An 18,080-nucleotide genomic window follows, 5' to 3' on the forward strand; every position below is an offset into this window, starting at 1 on the left:
GATGGCCCCGATCACTGAGGGCTTCAATGGAAAATGCGACGAATCTCAGGAGACTGGAGAGTCCCGACAGCATCAAGAAGAAGGCGGCTGCTGCGGTCTTTTACGCCCATGGTAACCACGAAAGATGTCAAGAAGATGGACCCCTTCATCTACTCTGGCTCCCCGCGTCATGGAAGGTGTTCGCACCTTCATGGTCACTAAGGGTTGTGTGAACTAGAAGTACGGCCAGGATCTCATGGCACTCATCGAGGATCCGGAACTCTCAGCAGTTCAGTCCAAACTGAGCATCATCTCCGAGTACATCGTCAAGCTTGGAGGATCCGCCGGTCTGGTCCTGTTCATCGTCCTCTTCATCCGGTTCCTTGTGCGGCTGCCCCGTCTCGGTAGCGACGTCAGCAGGCATGACAAGGGTCAACAGTTCCGCCAATATTCATCAAAGTTGTCGGAGGGGCAGTCGTCATTGGAGGTGAGGGATCACACAAGCCACATACACGCAGCAGTTGACGGAGGAAAGGGTCCGTATCAAGGGGGTTGTCAGGGAGGATTCGGACAAAGACGGTGGGAGTTTTGCATCTGCCACGAAACTGGGAGATGTCATGCGGTGGTGTCGATGTGGTGGCAAGGCAAAGACGGGCAACTCTTTCGGCGACATGGACAGTTGGCAGAAGCGTGGCTCATTCCCCCGATGCGTCAAAGGGTGTGGCGTGTGCTACCCCATTCTTGCATTCTGATGTGGCTCATGACGGGCCCTCAGAGAGCAAAAGTGTACGTGGGACATCCGCAATGTTCCAGAAGCTCTCGATCCAAACCGATCATTGGCCGGAGGTTCTTTTCCGAGTAGGAGCCCGGGGTAAGCAAGGACAAGGAGTTCCTTTCTTGAGGACCACACCAAGGTCAAGTAGACGACAAATGTTTACTTGTTGCTTGGTAGGATTTCCATAGAGGTGCGAGGCGAGAGATAGGTTTGTTCCTGTGGTGCCGTGGTATTCCAGGATCCTACGGAAGCTTGGAGGGTGCACTCCCACGCATGCCAATGTCGACCAAATCGAAAGATCGGCCCAACATGCCAAACACCTTACCGGTTGGGATGCACCGCGCAACGGGTGGTGCCCTCCGGATAGAGTCCCGAATGGAAGGTCGGCACGAGGGATGAAGTCATCGCTGCGGCCGCTGCACCTGTTACTCCCCCTCGTTGTGATCGCCCACGATCCTGCAAGGTACAACACAGAACAGGACGTCCCACGTCCGACGAGTGCGCGGATGGACGGTCTCGTGGGCAGGAGGCACATGCGACGTGGGCGATCATCAAGGGGGCAGAAGCGCCGATTATTCGATCAAGGCGACCTCGCCAACACAGCAGCCATGTCAGGATTGCTGAAAGGGTGTGGATTTTTTGATCATGAGTTAAGGGTGCCAGATGGGCCATCACGATCTGAGGAACCTCGTCTCCGCTTAGACACCCAAGGTGACTACGCACAACCACTGGCACAAGCACAAGCAGGATTACTCCTGCTGGCAAGGCCGGGCAGGGTTCCTATCAGCGCACAAGCGCACAGTTGACGTCGCCCCGGCTTGGCTTCCAGATGCATTTGTGGGTGTCTCTGATTAGGGGACGCCGAGGCTTCTCTAGGTTTGCCAGTGACGAATTCACGAAAAGGAAAAACAACGTGGGCGAAAGCTTGAGAGCCAGAGGCTCAGCCCAGCGCCCCGGTCCACAGGGGTTCAAGTGCGCCAGGGCGGCTTGTCAGGCGGCGGCTGGCAAGGGGGGGGTAAGGCACGCTGTTTCAATGGTACGTCACATCCTCTGGGAAATTGACGACAAGGACAGGAGGTAATTAAATAGAATCGCCGGCAGCCTTTGTTGGTGAGTGTCCCGAGTAAAGATAATCTCCGCCAAATTTCAGACCTGCTATTCATCATTTCAAACCTGGCGACCCATTCACGAAACGAACAAAGAAGTTCAATGTACCATTGCGACGTAGCGTGGGCATCCTCAGTGCCTGCGTCTGCCCCCATTCAGAGCACCCCGACGGCCGCTGTTGGTGCATCCCCTGACGGCGCCCAGGACGCACGCTCGACGTCGATAAGAAGACCATCGCCACACGGCGGTGACGAGCACCACGACCACGACCACGACCACCAGCGCCACAGGCTGCCACTAGCGCTTGCCCGGAACCATCCACTGCTGACGCCTTATCGTCAACTGCGATCGCCACCACACTCTCGTATGCTATCCTTGTCTCGGCCGGCACGAATACCATCGGCAGCCGCCGTCGATAGCACAAATTGATTCCTCTCTGCGCTGTACATGTCCAAGTACATCAGGGAGGGTACCAGATCTGTACCGTACTGGTGTTAGCTGGGCCGGCTCGCAGGACTGGGCACTAAGTTTGATTTGATAGCGCATATTGCTGGACGAATTGCACCACGCCTAACGAGTAAAATCAACTGGGAAGGCGGTTACCGGGCGCGCAGGAGCTACCTCCCCTCTTCCTCCTGATTGTCCCCCCCCCCATACCTTAGGTACCTAGTTACCTTTCGTATCCATCCAATCCGACCCATCTCCAGCATCGGCGGACCCCCTTGGCTGCCCCCCCCTACCCCTCGCTCCGACCTGGCCAGAACGTCGAGAACGAGGTCGATGCGACATTGAGACCCATTCTGTTCGCCCATCTTGATATCATCACGCCTCAGCACATTGCGCCATCATTCCGCTAGTTGATCGAACGGATCTTCTTGAACGGCACGGTTGATCCCAAACCTTGGAAGAGGAACATTTCGGTTCGACACGACACGTGAGGATCCATTTCCCACTCATATAGGTACTCTGACTGCCGTGACTTTTTCTTATTCTTTGACCCTTCGGAATCATCCAACGTCCCAAACCACTGCCTCCCCACCCCATTGCAACGCACAGCTGTCACGCAAGGCCTGGTCGTCCCGACACCCCCATACCTGCCACACGCTCGAGCAGAACCACGTACCAATCAACCTGCACCAACCTGCCACCGCCATCCTGCAACCACCAACGCCAGTCTGCAAAACCAAGGCTTCCCAGACCGGATCTTCATGCATGCGTCTTAAACCTGACCCTGCCTGCATCTCCCACCGGATCACAATCATCTCGACACCACCACCAGGTGTGCCTACGACCGAGACTGCGGGAACAGCGCACCGCCACCACCCTCCATCACGTAAATCGACACACCTAGAGCTCAAGCTGACAGGAGCCATCGCTGCTCCGTCTGCCTACTTCCCATTACGAGTCTTCGCCTCGGTACTCTCTTTCGCCTTACGGACGAAGACCGAAAACCTCTTTGACTTATATATATCTTCTCGTCCCCGTCCACTGCCCGACTGTCTCAACGCCAGTCGACTCTCTCCCTAACAAACCCCGGTATCCCCACTTTCCTCAACCACGCACTTCACCAGTGGCCCAAACATTCCTCTCCGCGCGCAAAAGATTTGACTAGTCTGAACTCACGAGACGCACGACGTGGACCCTTACGACGCTCTGCAAAGCTTTCACTCGTCCTTACCGCACGTCATAAGCAAACAAAACAACCCGTAACCACGACACGGAGCTTTCAATGGGCTCGTCATTAGTTCAACGGCACCCATCATTCACCCTTCGCATGAACGCCCAAGGCACGTCGCCAGTCACCTCAAATCTCTACGAGCCTACCATGGACGCATCGGCCCCCAGCTTCGCCATGCAGCGCTATCTCGACCTCCATAACCAGCACGAAGAACTCCGCCAAAACTTGGACAACATTCGAACAACAGCCATGTTTTCGACGAGTACCACCTCTCTCACATCGTCGCCGGCTGTATCGCCTACCCGCAGCTCCTGTACGCCTTTCGGCCAATATCCTTCTAGCAGGCGTCACAGTCGCCGATCTTCGCTTGCCGGTCCTCCCCGAGCGCGCCGGAGCAGCACCTCGCTGCAGCCCTTGGCCGACGAATCAATCCTGTACCAAGTCGCCGAGGAGGAGCGCCGTCTCTTCGATGTCAACGAGGGCATGAAGCGTGCCCTCACAGAGCTGCTCAACGGCCATGAAGCCAAGGCCGACGGCGCCTTCCGAACCTGGGTTCAATGCCGGTTAATGGACACGGAAAAGGAGCTCCGCTCCGAGAGACGTAGGAAGAGCGCGCCATAGTACGGCACGCGTTGACTTTCGCGCTCTCTACCGTCATGAAGACGCATCTTAATTTCATGCAGCGTGGGATCCTCACCAGGATATTGGCATTTCGGAGTTCAGGATTCGTTGTGAGGACACCACTTCGGAAAGGAAACAAAAGGAATAGAGCCAGGATGGCTTGACTGCATGATCCGGCGTGGTCGATGTATGATACCCTGACGCAACAGCCGTCGATTTTGTAATGTTGTGTCCGTTATTGTAAGGACCCTGATCGTAGTATTAGCAAAAAAAAACTTTTATATCACCTCCATTCGGGGTTTAGTAGTGACCTGGTCAAGGGATCTTGTCGAGCTTCAGGCTCATCATCACAGTGTAGCTATCAAATTATCTGGTACATGTGAACTAAATTGCGGACCCGCACAATTTCTCCGAGTAACATGCCTTGGCCAGCAATACGTCACAGTGTATGACTAAGCATACCTCTCGATTTGGAGGAAGCTTCAACCCATGCGCCTCTGATCTTCTAGAACGTTGGCTGGATTCTTTGGGCATGCTATGAGCCTTTCCGTCGCAACACACCTACCCATCCATTCATCTTCAATACATTGGACCCCCCACGCACAAAGTGACCTTCAAGGACAGGAGCTCATCATGTCGGTCCTCCTGGAGACCAGCTCTGGGGACATTGTCATTGACCTGCTGGTTGACTATGCCCCAAAGCTCTGCGAAAAGTAGGTCGTCCAACACGCCGTCCCGTACAGCTCATGCTCAGCTAACCAGCTTCCGCGCAGCTTTCTGAAGCTCTGTAAAGCCAAGTACTACAATTTCTCTCCGATACACTCGATTCAGAAATCCTTCTCCTTCCAGACCGGTGACCCATTGGGTCCCACGTCGAAAGAATCCGATGGCGGCACGTCCATCTGGGGGCTCCTGTCGGGCGACAGCAAACAGAAGACGTTCCCGGCGTTATTCCATCCGAAACTGAAGCATCTCGAACGCGGCACCGTCAGCATGGCGACGGCGCCGTCCGATTCCGATCCCGACACGAGGTTCGCGGCCTCGCAATTCATCGTCACGCTGGGCGAGGAGACGGACTTTCTCGACGGCAAGGCGGCCATCTTTGGCAAGGTCGTCGAGGGGTTCGACGTCCTGGAGAAGATCAACGAGGCCATCGTCGACGACAAGGGCCACCCGCTCATCGACATCCGCATCAAGCACACGGTCGTCCTCGACGATCCGTACCCGGACCCGCCGGGCCTGCGAGAGCCCAGCCGCTCGCCGCCGCCCACCAAGGCGCAGCTCGCGACGGTGCGCATCGCCGACGAGGCGGCGCTCCACGAGGACGACGCCCTCGGCGAGGACGCCATTGAGAAGCGCCGCCGCGACAGGGAGGCGCGCGCCCAGGCCCTGACGCTCGAGATGATGGGTGACCTGCCGTTCGCCGAGGTCGCGCCGCCCGAGAACATCCTCTTCGTCTGCAAGCTCAACCCCGTCACGACGGACGGCGACCTCGAGCTCATCTTTGGGCGGTTCGGCACCATTCTCAGCTGCGAGGTCATTCGCGACAAGAAGACGGGCGACAGCCTGCAGTACGCCTTCATCGAGTACGACGACAAGTCGTCGTGCGAGGCTGCCTACTTCAAGATGCAGGACGTCCTGATTGACGATCGGCGGATTCACGTGGACTTCTCGCAGAGCGTGAGCAAGCTCAGCGACGTGTGGAGGAACGACACCAACAAGAAGCGCAAGAAGAACGCGTCTCGCGGTGGCTGGGGAGGCATCGACGAGCTTGAGAAGAGGAGGCAGTACCGTGATCAAGACGATGCCCGGCACGGCGACAACTACAACCTCGTGTACGGTGCGGAGGAGATGAAGGGTCGTCACGAGCGAGGGCAAGGGGGGCAGGGAGAAGCTCCGTCGGCCGAAAGTGGGCGTGAGGACCGGCGCGACGATCGCCGACAGGACCGACAACGACAACATGGTGAAGGATCCCGACCTTTAAACCGAAGCCGCAGCCCGCGGAGACGTGACGATCAAAGACGTGACGATCAAAGACGCGACGATCAAAGACGCGACGATCGGAGACGCGACGATCGAAGGTACGACGATCGAGATCGTAACAGATCTGACTATCGCGATGCCCGGCGGAAGGATGACTGGTACGATAGACGACGCGATGGCCGGGACAGTGACAGAGATCGAGAACGATACCAGGACCACGGAAGGCCTAGGCGGAGATAGGAATCAATCTCCCCTTGTCCCTATTCATACTCATCTTGACTACCTACTCGCAGCGGACACCGATGCGCCTCGAAGCTCGCTTTCCATCTCCTGACTCACCTTCATTCTCACGATGCCGATCCGGGTTGGCGGATTTCGACTACAGCCCGAACCTGTCGTTGGTGGACGACGATCATGAGCGCTTGCACTCCCCCCGGCTCTCCCCCGACCTCAACTCATAGTCACCAGAAGGAATGGCCGAGGCTGTGCATTGTAGCAGGCTGTCCCCCATCTGCCAAGATCACAGGGTCAAAGAGGAAAGGAAAAGAGGAAAGGCCCACGCGGATTTAGTCCTTGCCTCCTGCAGTCAAGCGTCCGGATACCTTATCCGGCTGTCGATGAAATGCACCCCAAACCGACTATCCGCGCCATGTCTGTTTGAAAGTTAGTAGCCGGGTCTCCTCATTTCGATCGCTATCCACTTCGATTTTGTTGAGGTCTGCGGTTCATCGGGCTTGATACTACTCGACGTGACGCATCTCTGTTCGAGAACATTGTCTTCGCGGGGCCCTCATCCTGCGTCCCGTCGATGCAGCAACCCGAATGCACCCCCAGGTCAGAGCAGAAAGATGGCTCGTGGCGTTCTTGAAGCGACCTTTCTCGAGCCAAGATGGACTGAAGCGCAGTATCGCATCTAGCTCCTGAGAGTCAAATCTCCACGGCAAAAGCTTCATCTCTCTGGCTATGCCGCTCCGACGCACTCCAGAGACTACATGCTACTCATCGTGTAGCTTGTATTGTTCGGGTTGAGACCAGCATCAAGAGGCGGAATGCGTATCCTACTGTGACACGGGCGCTCCGTCGATACGTACCTACGTAGACCTGCCGTTGTTCCCTCGAGATATTGTGGAATCGGAGTCGGCGCACGAACTATGGTCTTCGTACCACCTGAACTATTCCACCCGCTTCCGCCAAGACCCTGGAAGCAGGACAATGGCCATCATGTGTGTAACCTGTTGGTCTGGTCTAGCTTCATTCCGTGACCCTAAGCCGGCATTCCGAATAAGCGATACCGATCTAGATGATCTCCAGAACCAAAGAGCTGGCTCGCGACGAGTTGCGTAACGCTCGTACTCGTTCCCCATCCATCGTGTCTAACACAACACTTCGTTTGCGCTGTCATATAGGAGCACGGGCACACATGCGTCGAGCATCACAGGCAGCTCCACTGCCGTCACTGCACGACCATGAAAGATGCTGCGGCCATGACCTACAGCGTTGCCATGCCCAATCAAGCCACGGAGTGGACTTCTCCCTATTGTCCCCTGCGACAAAAGTTTTCGACAGGTGCACGCAGCATTTGAGGGCCGCCGGCGTGGTCAAGTCGCGCTCAGACGACCAGCCAGGGCACGTTCCGGTTACCCGCAGGTCAAGACTCTGGCCGGTCGATGCTGACAGCGGGGAGATGCACTGAGCCGCAGGGAGCTAGGAAGAATCTTCCGCACCCGCCTTTTCCCGCCCTCGGGGCAGGGTAGGGCTCAAGCGGCAACGTGTACGGGCAGCGTCTGGCAGTGACGTGGTGTTGAGGGCACATCACAGCCTAGACGTCTTGTTCGTGACGAGACCAGCTGTTCAGCTCCCACCTATGGACAGAGATGGGCGTCTGTCGAAGAACCTGGCTCGCTCACTAGGGCGCTACTGTTGCACACCCTTGCGACGTGCTTTCGGCTCCTCGATACGAATTGCCCTCGTCGGCTGCGTTTTCTGATCTGGATGATCTGTGGCTGCGAGGCAATGCAAGTTGGACGATGAAACCTCCGGTTCAAAGACGTACAGACAAGATGAGGGGAACAAGGTCTAGGAGAGAAACATGGCCAGATGTCTTAGCTGTCGTACGGTGCCAGCCAGAACATGGTGTCCAGCATCAAACGATCCGCAGAAACTCCGTCGGACACGCGCGCACGTGGAGGACGTTCGTTGCTGTCGCTCCGCCAGCACGACATTCGTCGCAGCCCTGGCACCCGCCGTCGGGGGTTACGCAGGGCGAGTTGAAAAGCCGCCTGCGTTGAGTCGCCACAAGGCTACGCCATGACGAGCGCCGGGGAGAACAAGGACCAGGGCCTTCAACGGGATGGGTGCATGGGTTGCATGGGTTGCATGGGTCGACACTGCGGTTGATGATTGTCGCCGTCGATGCCATGATCAGTCGCAGCGGGACCCGAACCCACGCAGCGGCTGGAGACATGCATCGCCAAACGACTACCCGGCCATCTCGACCTGGTTCTCGGAGTCGGAGTCCCCCAGTCTCCTCCCTCGGGCAAATCTGGCGGGCGCCACGATGGGTATATGCATTCATACCTCCGCCGCTGGCGGCCAGGGCTAGACTGGACGACGCCGTGCGCAGTTCTCCAACGACAATGCAGTGGTTGGCGAAGGCACAGCACACACCCAAAAAGCTCTGCCGATCCTACAAAGGGCTTTCCGTCGATTGAGAGGGGTTGGACATCAATGCAGATCGGCCTATCAGATCCCTCGAGATGACTACATTTCCCTGTAGTTTGCGCAACAGGACACCCTGTGACTGGCCTCCCTCACAAGCAGGCTGCTCACCTTACTTTCCTCCTTCTCCTCTTTCTCTCCTCTCAGCTCAATTTTATCACGGTGTGCGTGATTGCATATGCACGTACTCAGGCGGGTGGCCCCCACGGACTCTTTGCGACGGGCATGCAGTCCAGTCTGCCCGCATATTGACATTTCGCCAAATACGATAACACGATGAAACATGGAGCGCAGAATTGGTGCTGGGGCCTAGGAGCATAGTTCATGGCCGGGGGTACATGTACCACAACGCGAACCATTGTTGGCGCGAGCAGAGCAAGCCACAGCACACACCCACCAACTTTTCTTTCTTCCCCCAAAGTACCAAACCATGTCTGACTGAGTTGGGTCACCAAACACTGAATCTCGCTTTTGCAAGCTTCAAGGAGATATTGGTGCGTCGGGCTGCCGATACCATTCATCCTGGTGGCCCAATGACCGTTGTTACCGAGACCGGGCAGCTTGAGAGTCTTGAATACAACAAACATGTCCAGCCGACTATCGGCAATGGGCAAACATAGGCTACGCGGGAAAGGCCATGCTGTCACAGGTTTGCTCGACGGCGACTGCTACCCCATCGCATTCCTGTTTTGGTGCGTCACGATGAGCTGGCGGCCGTCTGGCTCTGGAGCACAATCTTCTCTTGTGGATCTACGTACATACACGCACATGCGTGCCTCACTGTGTGCCCTGTCAGTTTCTGTCAGCTGCTTGGTGCTGGGGGTGGGCGTGGACAACAATCTGTCGGATGTTTGACTACTACCAAGCCCATTTTGGTACGCAAACCGTGCAGTTGTCTAGGTAGGGAATTGGCCATCCCTTATACCAGCGTCTTCCGACGACGGATTGCTCATGCTATGCAGCAGCATAACAACCAATGTCAATTGGGCCTGCGACGTGCGTTTCCACTGCCTTGAAAATCGACTTGTTTGGTCCCTCCTTATTGTTGCTGCTGACTTCGGTTCCCTCCCCGGACTACCACGCCCGAAAGCATAGCACTCTCCTCGAATGGATGACGAGGCAGCTATAGGTCGCACCGTGGCGTCTCAGCAGGAGAACTAACTCTAAGGATCACATTGACCACGGTATACGTGCGTCACGCACGACCTTTCATATCTCATATGGAATAGTACCAAGTAACAGAGCACGATGGAGCATCACCGAGGAAGAGGCCGGTGCGGTGCGGGGGAGGAGACTTCTCATCACATTGCTCAGCAGACAGGCCTCTATTGTGAGATGACTGGTCATACAGCTCGCGGTTTGCCGTCTCCAGCTCCAGTGGCACGCGAGGTTCCTTTCATCCGGAAATGGCAGCCTTGATCGACACCAACATCCAAGTTTAGTTTTCTTACTTTGTCTTTCTGCCTTCTCTTGCGGACGTTGATGGCCGAAAACTGAAAACTGCGCGGCAGGATACGACCGAACATCAAAGCCGCCACGTCTGGCCAGTGTGCTTGAGGAGAGAGCCTTTGGTGTGATTGCGCTGGCACGAGACAAATAGGTTGTCCTCTTGAGCCAACGCATAATTCTGCAGCCTCTTGCCGCCCTCACAGCAGGGCAGGTAGCCCAAAAAACTACCCCTTTCAATACGACGTGGCGAATCGGTTCGGCATCGGGACCTGAGCCGCAAGCATGGACGAGCGCGCGCGCTTGATCTGCATTGCAGCACGCGCGCCTTGAAGTCTGGCTTTCCCGCTTCCCACCCATCTTCCCTCCCCCCCGCCCCCGTTCAGGGGATCTGGCAGCCATGGTGTGTCGCAGATCCTCGAGCTGACTGTCAAGGTCTTTCTATTGGATGCTCAGGTTCGACGGCTGAGCATGATGGTCTCAAATAGTCTCAGTACTCATCGAATCTTTACATTACGTCGTCTAATTCTCAGGCTGTTGGCCAAAGACGTCTCCTTTTTGGGGGGTCTGAGCTACGTCAGGTGGAACATCTCGATATCACGTTCTGGGCCTCCAAGCGATCCGGACTATCACAGAATCCACCTGTCGGGCTGTTTGCGAACTGATCTCTCTCCCACATCGGCCACGCGGACAGAAATGGCAAAATCCTTCCAACGTCTCGAACGGGACAAGGTATCCCCTACTGCCATGCGAAGGGTGTTGACGAGTGTGTGGAGGGACGAAGAGAGCCTCTGCGGGTCCATGCAGCAACCCGCCTTGGCTGTGCTCACATGGAGCCTGTCATCTAGGAGCACTGCTAGTACCCATACTTCCGCAGATGTCTGTGTGGCTAACACTGGTGAAATAAAGGGAGAAATGGAGACGGAGAGAATGTGCGCGAGCCGACATTGGTCAATTGAACGTGTCCCTTTCACGAATAGAACAAAAAACAGAGTGATGACTTGCCCAACACAATATGCTCTCTACGAACACATACACAATCGAACTCGGGTGGTACCTACTGACTATAACACGCCGAGCTGCAGCAGCTTTGTCGAGATGGCCCTCTTCGGGGTCACCAAGTTCATCACGCTTTGCCCCTTCCCCTTTTCTAACCACACTTCACTCTAGCTGTGAGACGGTGAACAAGAGGACAAGTGTTTGGGAGCTTCAGTTCGAGCACAAGCTGGCAAGTTTCCTGCCCCATCTTTCAAACAGCATAGTCTGACAAGAAAAGGCGGATCGTCCCCTTCTCCTTTCAACGAGAGACCGACCGCCGGACAGAACGTCCTCCCCCACGGCACCCTTCCCCAGCGCCTTAGACCTCCAGCCGCAGGTCGAGTTCGAGCTCCGACGCCGAACCTGAACCTGAACCTGGAAACAAGGACGACGTCGACGGCTGGCGCCTTCTGCTGATGAAACGAGCTGTTGGCACGACAGGTTGTCAACGCCATCGCTAGGATCGCACAGCCCTCTCTCGCTTACTGCAACACACACACACACACACATACACACACCTACACATACACGACCCCGAGCTGGCTACTGTAACAAAGATCATGGTCACGCCAGTCTGTTACCCAAACCAAGGAAGAAGATATAACCGTACCGGCCCGCCGTTCCCCGGGTCCTTCCTTGAGCGCGTCCAGCGATATCCCCTACCCACCCTCGCGTCCAACGTCCGGCCGCCGCCTCTCGACACAATGAACGAGCGAGAGGCAGACTCGGACACGACGCCGCCACGTAAGCGCATTGCTGTTGCTGTATGTTTCCGGTCCTGTCGCGTCGGGAGCCGACTCGAGCACGTTCCCTTCGTCCACAGTCACATCGAACTGACATGTCTCCTTGTCGCCTCGTAGTGCACGCGGTGCAGGAAGCGAAAGATCCGATGCAGCGGCGATCCGGGCGACGGCTTACCATGTCACAATTGCAAAAATGCCGGTGCCGAGCCATGTCAATTTTTGAGGGTAAGAAACTAAAGAGCTCATGCCGCATATCCCACCCAACCCCTGGCCGTGCATGGTGTGAGAATTGAGAACGTCCATGTCAACTGAATATCACGGCAGGTTGCCTCACAAGAAACGACAATCATCCAGACCGACCGAGGGTTCGCGTATGATATAGATACGGCCAGGACATACCAGGTCAGAGGGATCATTCCCTCAGCCTTCCCGCCACAGTACCCTCCAGATCTGCAGGATGGTCTCGCCCGGTTTCCTTCGCCGTCAGCCAGCTACAACTCGACGGCGCGATACCAGGGCATGCCAAGCTGGACGTCGGCATACTGTGACGAGACTGCCGACTTCTCGAACATGGGTTACCACCCATCTTACTATAGCCAGGACCCAGCGTACCTGTACAGGATGGCCTCGGCCACGGAACGAACCGAGCCAAGCAGCTTGTTGTACGGAGATGTCGGCGCCAACTACAACTACGGGCAGCGTCCTGTCACGGGCAGCGACTCGCCCAACTTTTCCCTCAGCAGTGTGGCGGCTTCATTGCCGAGTTCGAACGATAGTAGGTTACTTCCCACGCCGGTCAACAGGACCCTGGCCAGCTCTGGTGCGTCGATCTACCGCGCGGATGAGACATCACCTTACAGCTATAAGGCGCAGAACGGGACGGCAACGCTTTCTTCTCCTGTCGTCAGTCTTTCTGAGGACTCGGGGGGCTACCTCAGCTGCGAGAGCTCGCCGGCGCCAGCATATCAGGCCTCGTCCGGGCCTCCCTCGGCCAACGGCAGCGCCAGCAGCACAAGCAGCGCCAGCAATCGCATGTCCATGTCCATGTGCTGCGGCACGGACGGCTACTCGACCTCCTCGTCCATCTTCTCGAACTCGGAGCTGCGCGCGCCAGGTTCGGGCAGCGATTCCTCCTATGACTACGGCGACACACTGCGCAGGAGCAGCGGCACGCCGCTTCTCTCCAACGGCCAGCCGTACAAGGTACCGCAGCAGCCCACGCCATCCATGCCCTCCCACCGTTCGGCCACGCACAGCCATCACGATCACCATTCGGCCCTCTCGGCCGCAGCTTATCTGCTGTCCGGCCTCAGCGACCCTGGTACCGCCGGCGGACCTGGGACAGACATCTCGGGAGCTACTGCAGTAGGCGGTGGGGGTAACGTTGGCAGCGGCAGCAGTGCCATGGGACATGCCGATGTACAGACCCGGGTTCCTGTCGGCAGCCTGCCTGCAGCCTAGGCCGCTGCCCTGCATTTCGCCTCTTCCCTTTCTCTTCTTTTTCATTTACATGTCACTTTTCATTTGATCTTCTCTCATGCCTATCACACCCCTCCCTCCCCCCCGCCCCGGTCCTCTGTCCCCTGTCCACCCCCTTTTCTCCCCCACGCCCCCTCCCTCAGCAGCAACCTTCAGCCCTGACTGGAGAATTCCGTCACAGCCACATGCACATCCACAGGTACGAGAAAAGGGGATACACGACTGGAGGAGGGGCTTGACGCGAGGTGACGATAGGATTCATCTGTCGTGCGGCTGCGGGGTCTGCGTCGCCCCCTGCAGTGCGTGAATGACGACGAGAACGATGATCCTCGGCTGCTGTCATGGTGTGTGTGTGTGTGTTGGAGCCCTCTGCCCATGTTGATGCCTCCCCCCCTCTTTCCTTCTCCCGTCGCCTTGTCTCGGTGTCCCCTGGGTCTGTTCCGCCTGCCTGTATTGTGGGTGTCATGGCATGCATGCACATCTGGTGGTGGCGGCGGCTATTCCTGTCTATTCCCATCTCCTATGGTGCCTTGCTTGCCCTGCTTCGGGTTTGAAGAGAGGCGCAGCTCGCGGACTCGAGACCTCCAGCATCTGGGTATCGGATCAAACACCACCTTGGTTTCCTCGCGTCTCTGCCTCACACCCAGTACCCCTTGCGCCTCGAACCGCCACCATCCTATTTCCATTCACCTCGTCAACTTCAAACACGAGATATCGAGAGCCTTGTCCTTCCCACCTGCAGCCTCCACGGTCACAAGCGCCCTCCTGCCATTCAGCCACCTGGGCCATTTGTTCTCGGGCCTGTCAGAGTAGACGGGCGCCACTACAACCCTCGATGCCCCTTCCAACGCGAGGTGGCGTATACACGCAGAGCGTCACGGCTGCAAGGGGCAGGATGTAAGGTTTTGTGACCTGTCAGTCAGTCGGCAGTCATCATCCGTTCTCGACCGCGGGCGGGGCCCGGCTGGATACAGTGGTGCCTGTACACGTGGCTCGACGGCCCAACAGCAGCCTCTTCGAGCCCTCTTACCTGCGTGCGTGGGTGCCACGACCCCAGCGGCTACGACCATGCCTCTCTGGAGCCGACGACTTGCTCTTCCACCCCCACCCGAGAAAACCACGAAAGGGGGGCGCATGGGAGAGGCGAAGGGTGACACTTCCCGACCTCCCCCTCTCTCCTTGACTGTCACATACGTACCCAGGTACTTGCTTCTACGCGGTGGCGTGGCCCCCGCATGATACCCAATGCCCAGTCTCGGGTTCGATCGTCTCAGCTTGGCTCGCGGTACATCTCATGGCTCGGGCCGCGTCTGGACAAGGCCCTCATCCGAAGAGGGCCCCTCTCGTTCCCCCCCCTCCCCGCGCCACCCCCAGGTCAGCCAGGCCAGGCTCGGTCAGCAGTCGGAGCCTGATCTACTCCCGCCGCGCCTTTCCGCCCGCTACCCCGTATCTCCATCCCGTTGGCTCATTGGTCCCTTTTACGACCTGTTGGTGCTCGACATTTCAACCGAGTTCGACTCTGTTCTCGGAAAGGGTTTCGCTTTCGCCTTGCCGCTGCGGCTTTTCTGTTTACAGCGATCATCTCCCTTTCTGCTTTCCTCTCTCTTTTCTCAGTCTTCCTCCTCTATCTGTTGTGTGCGTTTTCGTGACTTTTTTCTTGTTGTTGGCAATGGAGCACATGAGGTGGGATTTCCAGGGTATCGGAAAAGTCGTATTCTTCTCGTCTCGCGCATTGCTCTCGCCTTCTTCGTCCTGTTCGCTTGTCGGGTGAACGAAGCATACCATTTTCGGTTTCCCTGTCGGCATCCTACTAATTACTATGGCTCTCCGCCATGGCGAACCGGGGTGTCGGCGATGGGATGCTCTTCGAAGCAAGCTGGCCATCTGGATGGGACTGGGTTTCCTAGGATGTAAAACGGAACGGACAAGGCGTCTTATCTTCCCTCTCCACGGGGCATGACGGGTGCCACAAAACAAAAGGAAGACAAAATTGCGGAACAGACATCATGTCGATGATGGGGTCTCCTAGGTTCTTTTACGCGAATATAGCAAGGCAGAGGGGGCAACGAACGAGCAGGCAGCATTCGACCACAAGGTGCGAGGCAACTGGCTGAGAGGTAGACGAGCCTGTTGTCGGCAGGGAGCACAAGTCAGTATCGCGAAAATTGATCATCAACAGCACTAACAAGCAAGTTTCGTCGGCGTCTCGAGATGTGCGCATCTTTTCATCATTCATGTGGTATCTTCTGCTCCTCTGCCTCTTGTTTCTCCTCTTTTACAGCTTTTGTGGCGTCTTTTCGTCCACCTCGCAGAACGCCTTGAAAGTGACAAACTCATCATGCTCGCCGCCCTCGGACTGCAGGACGAGTTCAGCGGTGGAGCCCACAAAGTAGACATGGCCCTCGCTAATCTTCTCGACCGTCGGGCCGACAGCGATGGTGCCGCGGCCAGAGGTGCAGATGATGATGCTCGGCCCATCGAGAGGCTCAAAGGTGGCCTTGGCGGCGTCGCCCTTGAGAACGCTGCGGACGACGCTGAATTCGTCAATGGGCGGGTCGTACAAGGCAACGACGGACCCTGAGGAGTAACCCGCGCGGTTGAGCGTGGCGTACGGGTAGTCTTGGGGGGCCATCTTCTGGTCGTCAATGGGGGCGTAGTTGTAGGTGAGCATGTCCACGAGGGTCGAGACATCCTTGAACTTGGGGGTGAAGCCGGCGCGCACAACATTGTCCGAGGCAGCCATGCACTCAATGATATCGCCAGAAAGGTAGGCATGAATGTCGTCGGCCTGGAGGAACATGGCCTCGCCAGGGGACAGGGTGATGTAGTTCAAGAAGAAGAAGACAAAGAGGCCAATGTCATCCGGGAACTGGCTGTTGAGGCGGGTGACGAGCTCGGCGAGGGTGGAGCCAGAGGTGGAGGGCAGACCCGAGGCCGCAAAGGAAGACCTCTCGGACCGGGCGAGGAGGACAAGGTTAGCCGTTTCCGTCTTGATTTCCTCGGGTGTGGCGGACATGAGGGAGGCGAAGATATGTTGAAGAGCCGTCTTGTTGCGGTCTTTGGCCTCCTGAGAGTTGTCTTCTTCCGAACCCTTGATGGTATCGATAAACTCATCCGCCTTGTGATTCTTGACGATGGCCTTCAACGGCGGTACAGATTCGAGGAAGTGGACTATCTCAGCGAGAGGTCTGAAGCCGCAGAGGCCCTCGAATGGGGTGATGGCGATGGTCATCTCGGGCTTGTGGTTGTCATCGGGATAGTTCTTGGAGTCGCGGGCGTGCAGTTGTTCGGCCAACTTCTTGTTGGGATGGGCCTGGATCGAGAGGGCCTTGTTGATCGACAAGACTTTGAAGAGGAAGGGCAGCTTGTTGCCGTACTTGGCAGAGACGGTCGTCGACAGGAGCTGGGCATTGTCGGCACAAAGATCAACGAGCGAGCGGCCGGACTTGACGTCTTTGGAAGGGTTGGAGGGATGTGTGCCCATCCAAAGCTGGAGTTTGGCCGTATAGGTTAGCGTCTACCGCAGGTCACCGGCCAAGGGGGGATGTGGGAGGGCGCTTGGCGCGAACCTCAGCGTAGGGCTGGTCAGTCTTGACTTCGAAGCCATCGGCGGGCGTCGTGGCAGCGAAGCGCGCAGCAGCCGATTCAGAACCTGTTTTGCCCCATTCGTACGAATTGACGCCGCACTGGAGGCGGATCAGAGGGACCGGCAGCATGGTGGGGATAGATAGAGGATGTGGTGCGGTCGTGGGAACAAGATCGAAAGGGCAACGAGTGGACAACAGCAATAGGAGAGGCAATACGCGAGGTATATAAAGTGGCTGCGATGCGCGAGTTTTGGATCCTCGTTCAATGAAGGAAAGGCGATTACGAGACGAGGCTCCTGTCTTTGAAGGTGGTTTGGCGGGACACAGGCACCTCAAGACCCCGCGGCCGCGCTGTGAGCTCTCGTAGTGGGCGGCAGCAGGAGCGATTGACGTCAGGCAGGGGTCACCCTGGAGAGCTACTGCCCCGCCTTCCACTGTGCTTGCTTCCCGAGTTGCCAGGAAATTGAGTCTTCCGTCACCCAACTTCGGGCCGGAAAATGGCCCGCCGCACTGTGGCGGTTCATACAGTGAGGAGACCTCGCCAGAGGAGAAGCGAGTGACTTGGTCCATGCGCTCGCTCATTCTCCGACGCGTCTAGGGGAGCCAACATGATCGGATCCATTGACCATGGAAGCGCGCGGCTCGTGTCCTCCACTTTCACCCTCAACCTCATCCTCAACCGCAGCCCGTCCGTCATCATCGCTGGGGGATCACCAGCTGAGACCACCTTAGCTGTAGAGGTGCATCAAGACGTCAGGCCGGGCGATTGCGTTCAAGGTTTTTCGTCGGTGGTTGTGTAAGTTTTGGGAGGCGGCGCACAATTTCATTCCTGCATTCGTCTACAGCGCACGGGATATGAACAATGTGATTTCCTGGAACGCCCACTTCATCCTTTCTTGATACCCTCCCCCCCCTACACTATCACG

General features: G+C 57.0%; 5 protein-coding genes across 5 annotated transcripts; 4 read left to right on the forward strand and 1 right to left on the reverse strand.

The window, feature by feature from the left end:
* Positions 1-235: 235 nt before the first annotated feature.
* Positions 236-1,560, forward strand: VDAG_02604 (uncharacterized protein; the record flags this gene model as incomplete). Its single annotated transcript, XM_009653257.1, has 3 exons — positions 236-466; positions 592-765; positions 943-1,560. The coding sequence occupies 3 exons, from the start codon at positions 236-238 to the stop codon at positions 1,558-1,560; spliced, it is 1,023 nt and encodes a 340-aa protein (XP_009651552.1).
* A 1,445-nt stretch (positions 1,561-3,005) lies between these two features.
* VDAG_02605 (uncharacterized protein) lies at positions 3,006-4,452 on the forward strand. Its single transcript, XM_009653258.1, has one exon. The coding sequence runs from the start codon at positions 3,591-3,593 to the stop codon at positions 4,158-4,160; it is 570 nt and encodes a 189-aa protein (XP_009651553.1). The 5' UTR covers positions 3,006-3,590; the 3' UTR covers positions 4,161-4,452.
* Positions 4,453-4,793: 341 nt separating this feature from the next.
* VDAG_02606 (peptidyl-prolyl cis-trans isomerase cyp6) lies at positions 4,794-6,383 on the forward strand (the record flags this gene model as incomplete). Its single annotated transcript, XM_009653259.1, has 2 exons — positions 4,794-4,873; positions 4,934-6,383. 2 exons carry the CDS (start codon positions 4,794-4,796, stop codon positions 6,381-6,383), a joined length of 1,530 nt encoding a protein of 509 aa, XP_009651554.1.
* A 5,666-nt stretch (positions 6,384-12,049) lies between these two features.
* Positions 12,050-13,549, forward strand: VDAG_02607 (uncharacterized protein; the record flags this gene model as incomplete). Its single annotated transcript, XM_009653260.1, has 3 exons — positions 12,050-12,109; positions 12,206-12,313; positions 12,413-13,549. The coding sequence occupies 3 exons, from the start codon at positions 12,050-12,052 to the stop codon at positions 13,547-13,549; spliced, it is 1,305 nt and encodes a 434-aa protein (XP_009651555.1).
* Positions 13,550-15,842: 2,293 nt separating this feature from the next.
* Positions 15,843-17,283, reverse strand: VDAG_02608 (mannose-6-phosphate isomerase; the record flags this gene model as incomplete). Its single annotated transcript, XM_009653261.1, has 2 exons — positions 15,843-17,057; positions 17,137-17,283. 2 exons carry the CDS (start codon positions 17,281-17,283, stop codon positions 15,843-15,845), a joined length of 1,362 nt encoding a protein of 453 aa, XP_009651556.1.
* Between the last annotated feature and the right edge of the window lie 797 nt (positions 17,284-18,080).

Source organism: Verticillium dahliae, genomic scaffold, assembly GCF_000150675.1.
Source record: "Verticillium dahliae VdLs.17 supercont1.4 genomic scaffold, whole genome shotgun sequence".
NCBI classification, from domain to species: domain Eukaryota; kingdom Fungi; phylum Ascomycota; class Sordariomycetes; order Glomerellales; family Plectosphaerellaceae; genus Verticillium; species Verticillium dahliae.

What these genes read in the sequence shown, in the direction of transcription:
- VDAG_02605 (XM_009653258.1), top strand. Translation starts at nt 3,591, where the DNA reads ATGGGCTCGTCATTAGTTCAACGGCACCCATCATTCACCCTTCGCATG.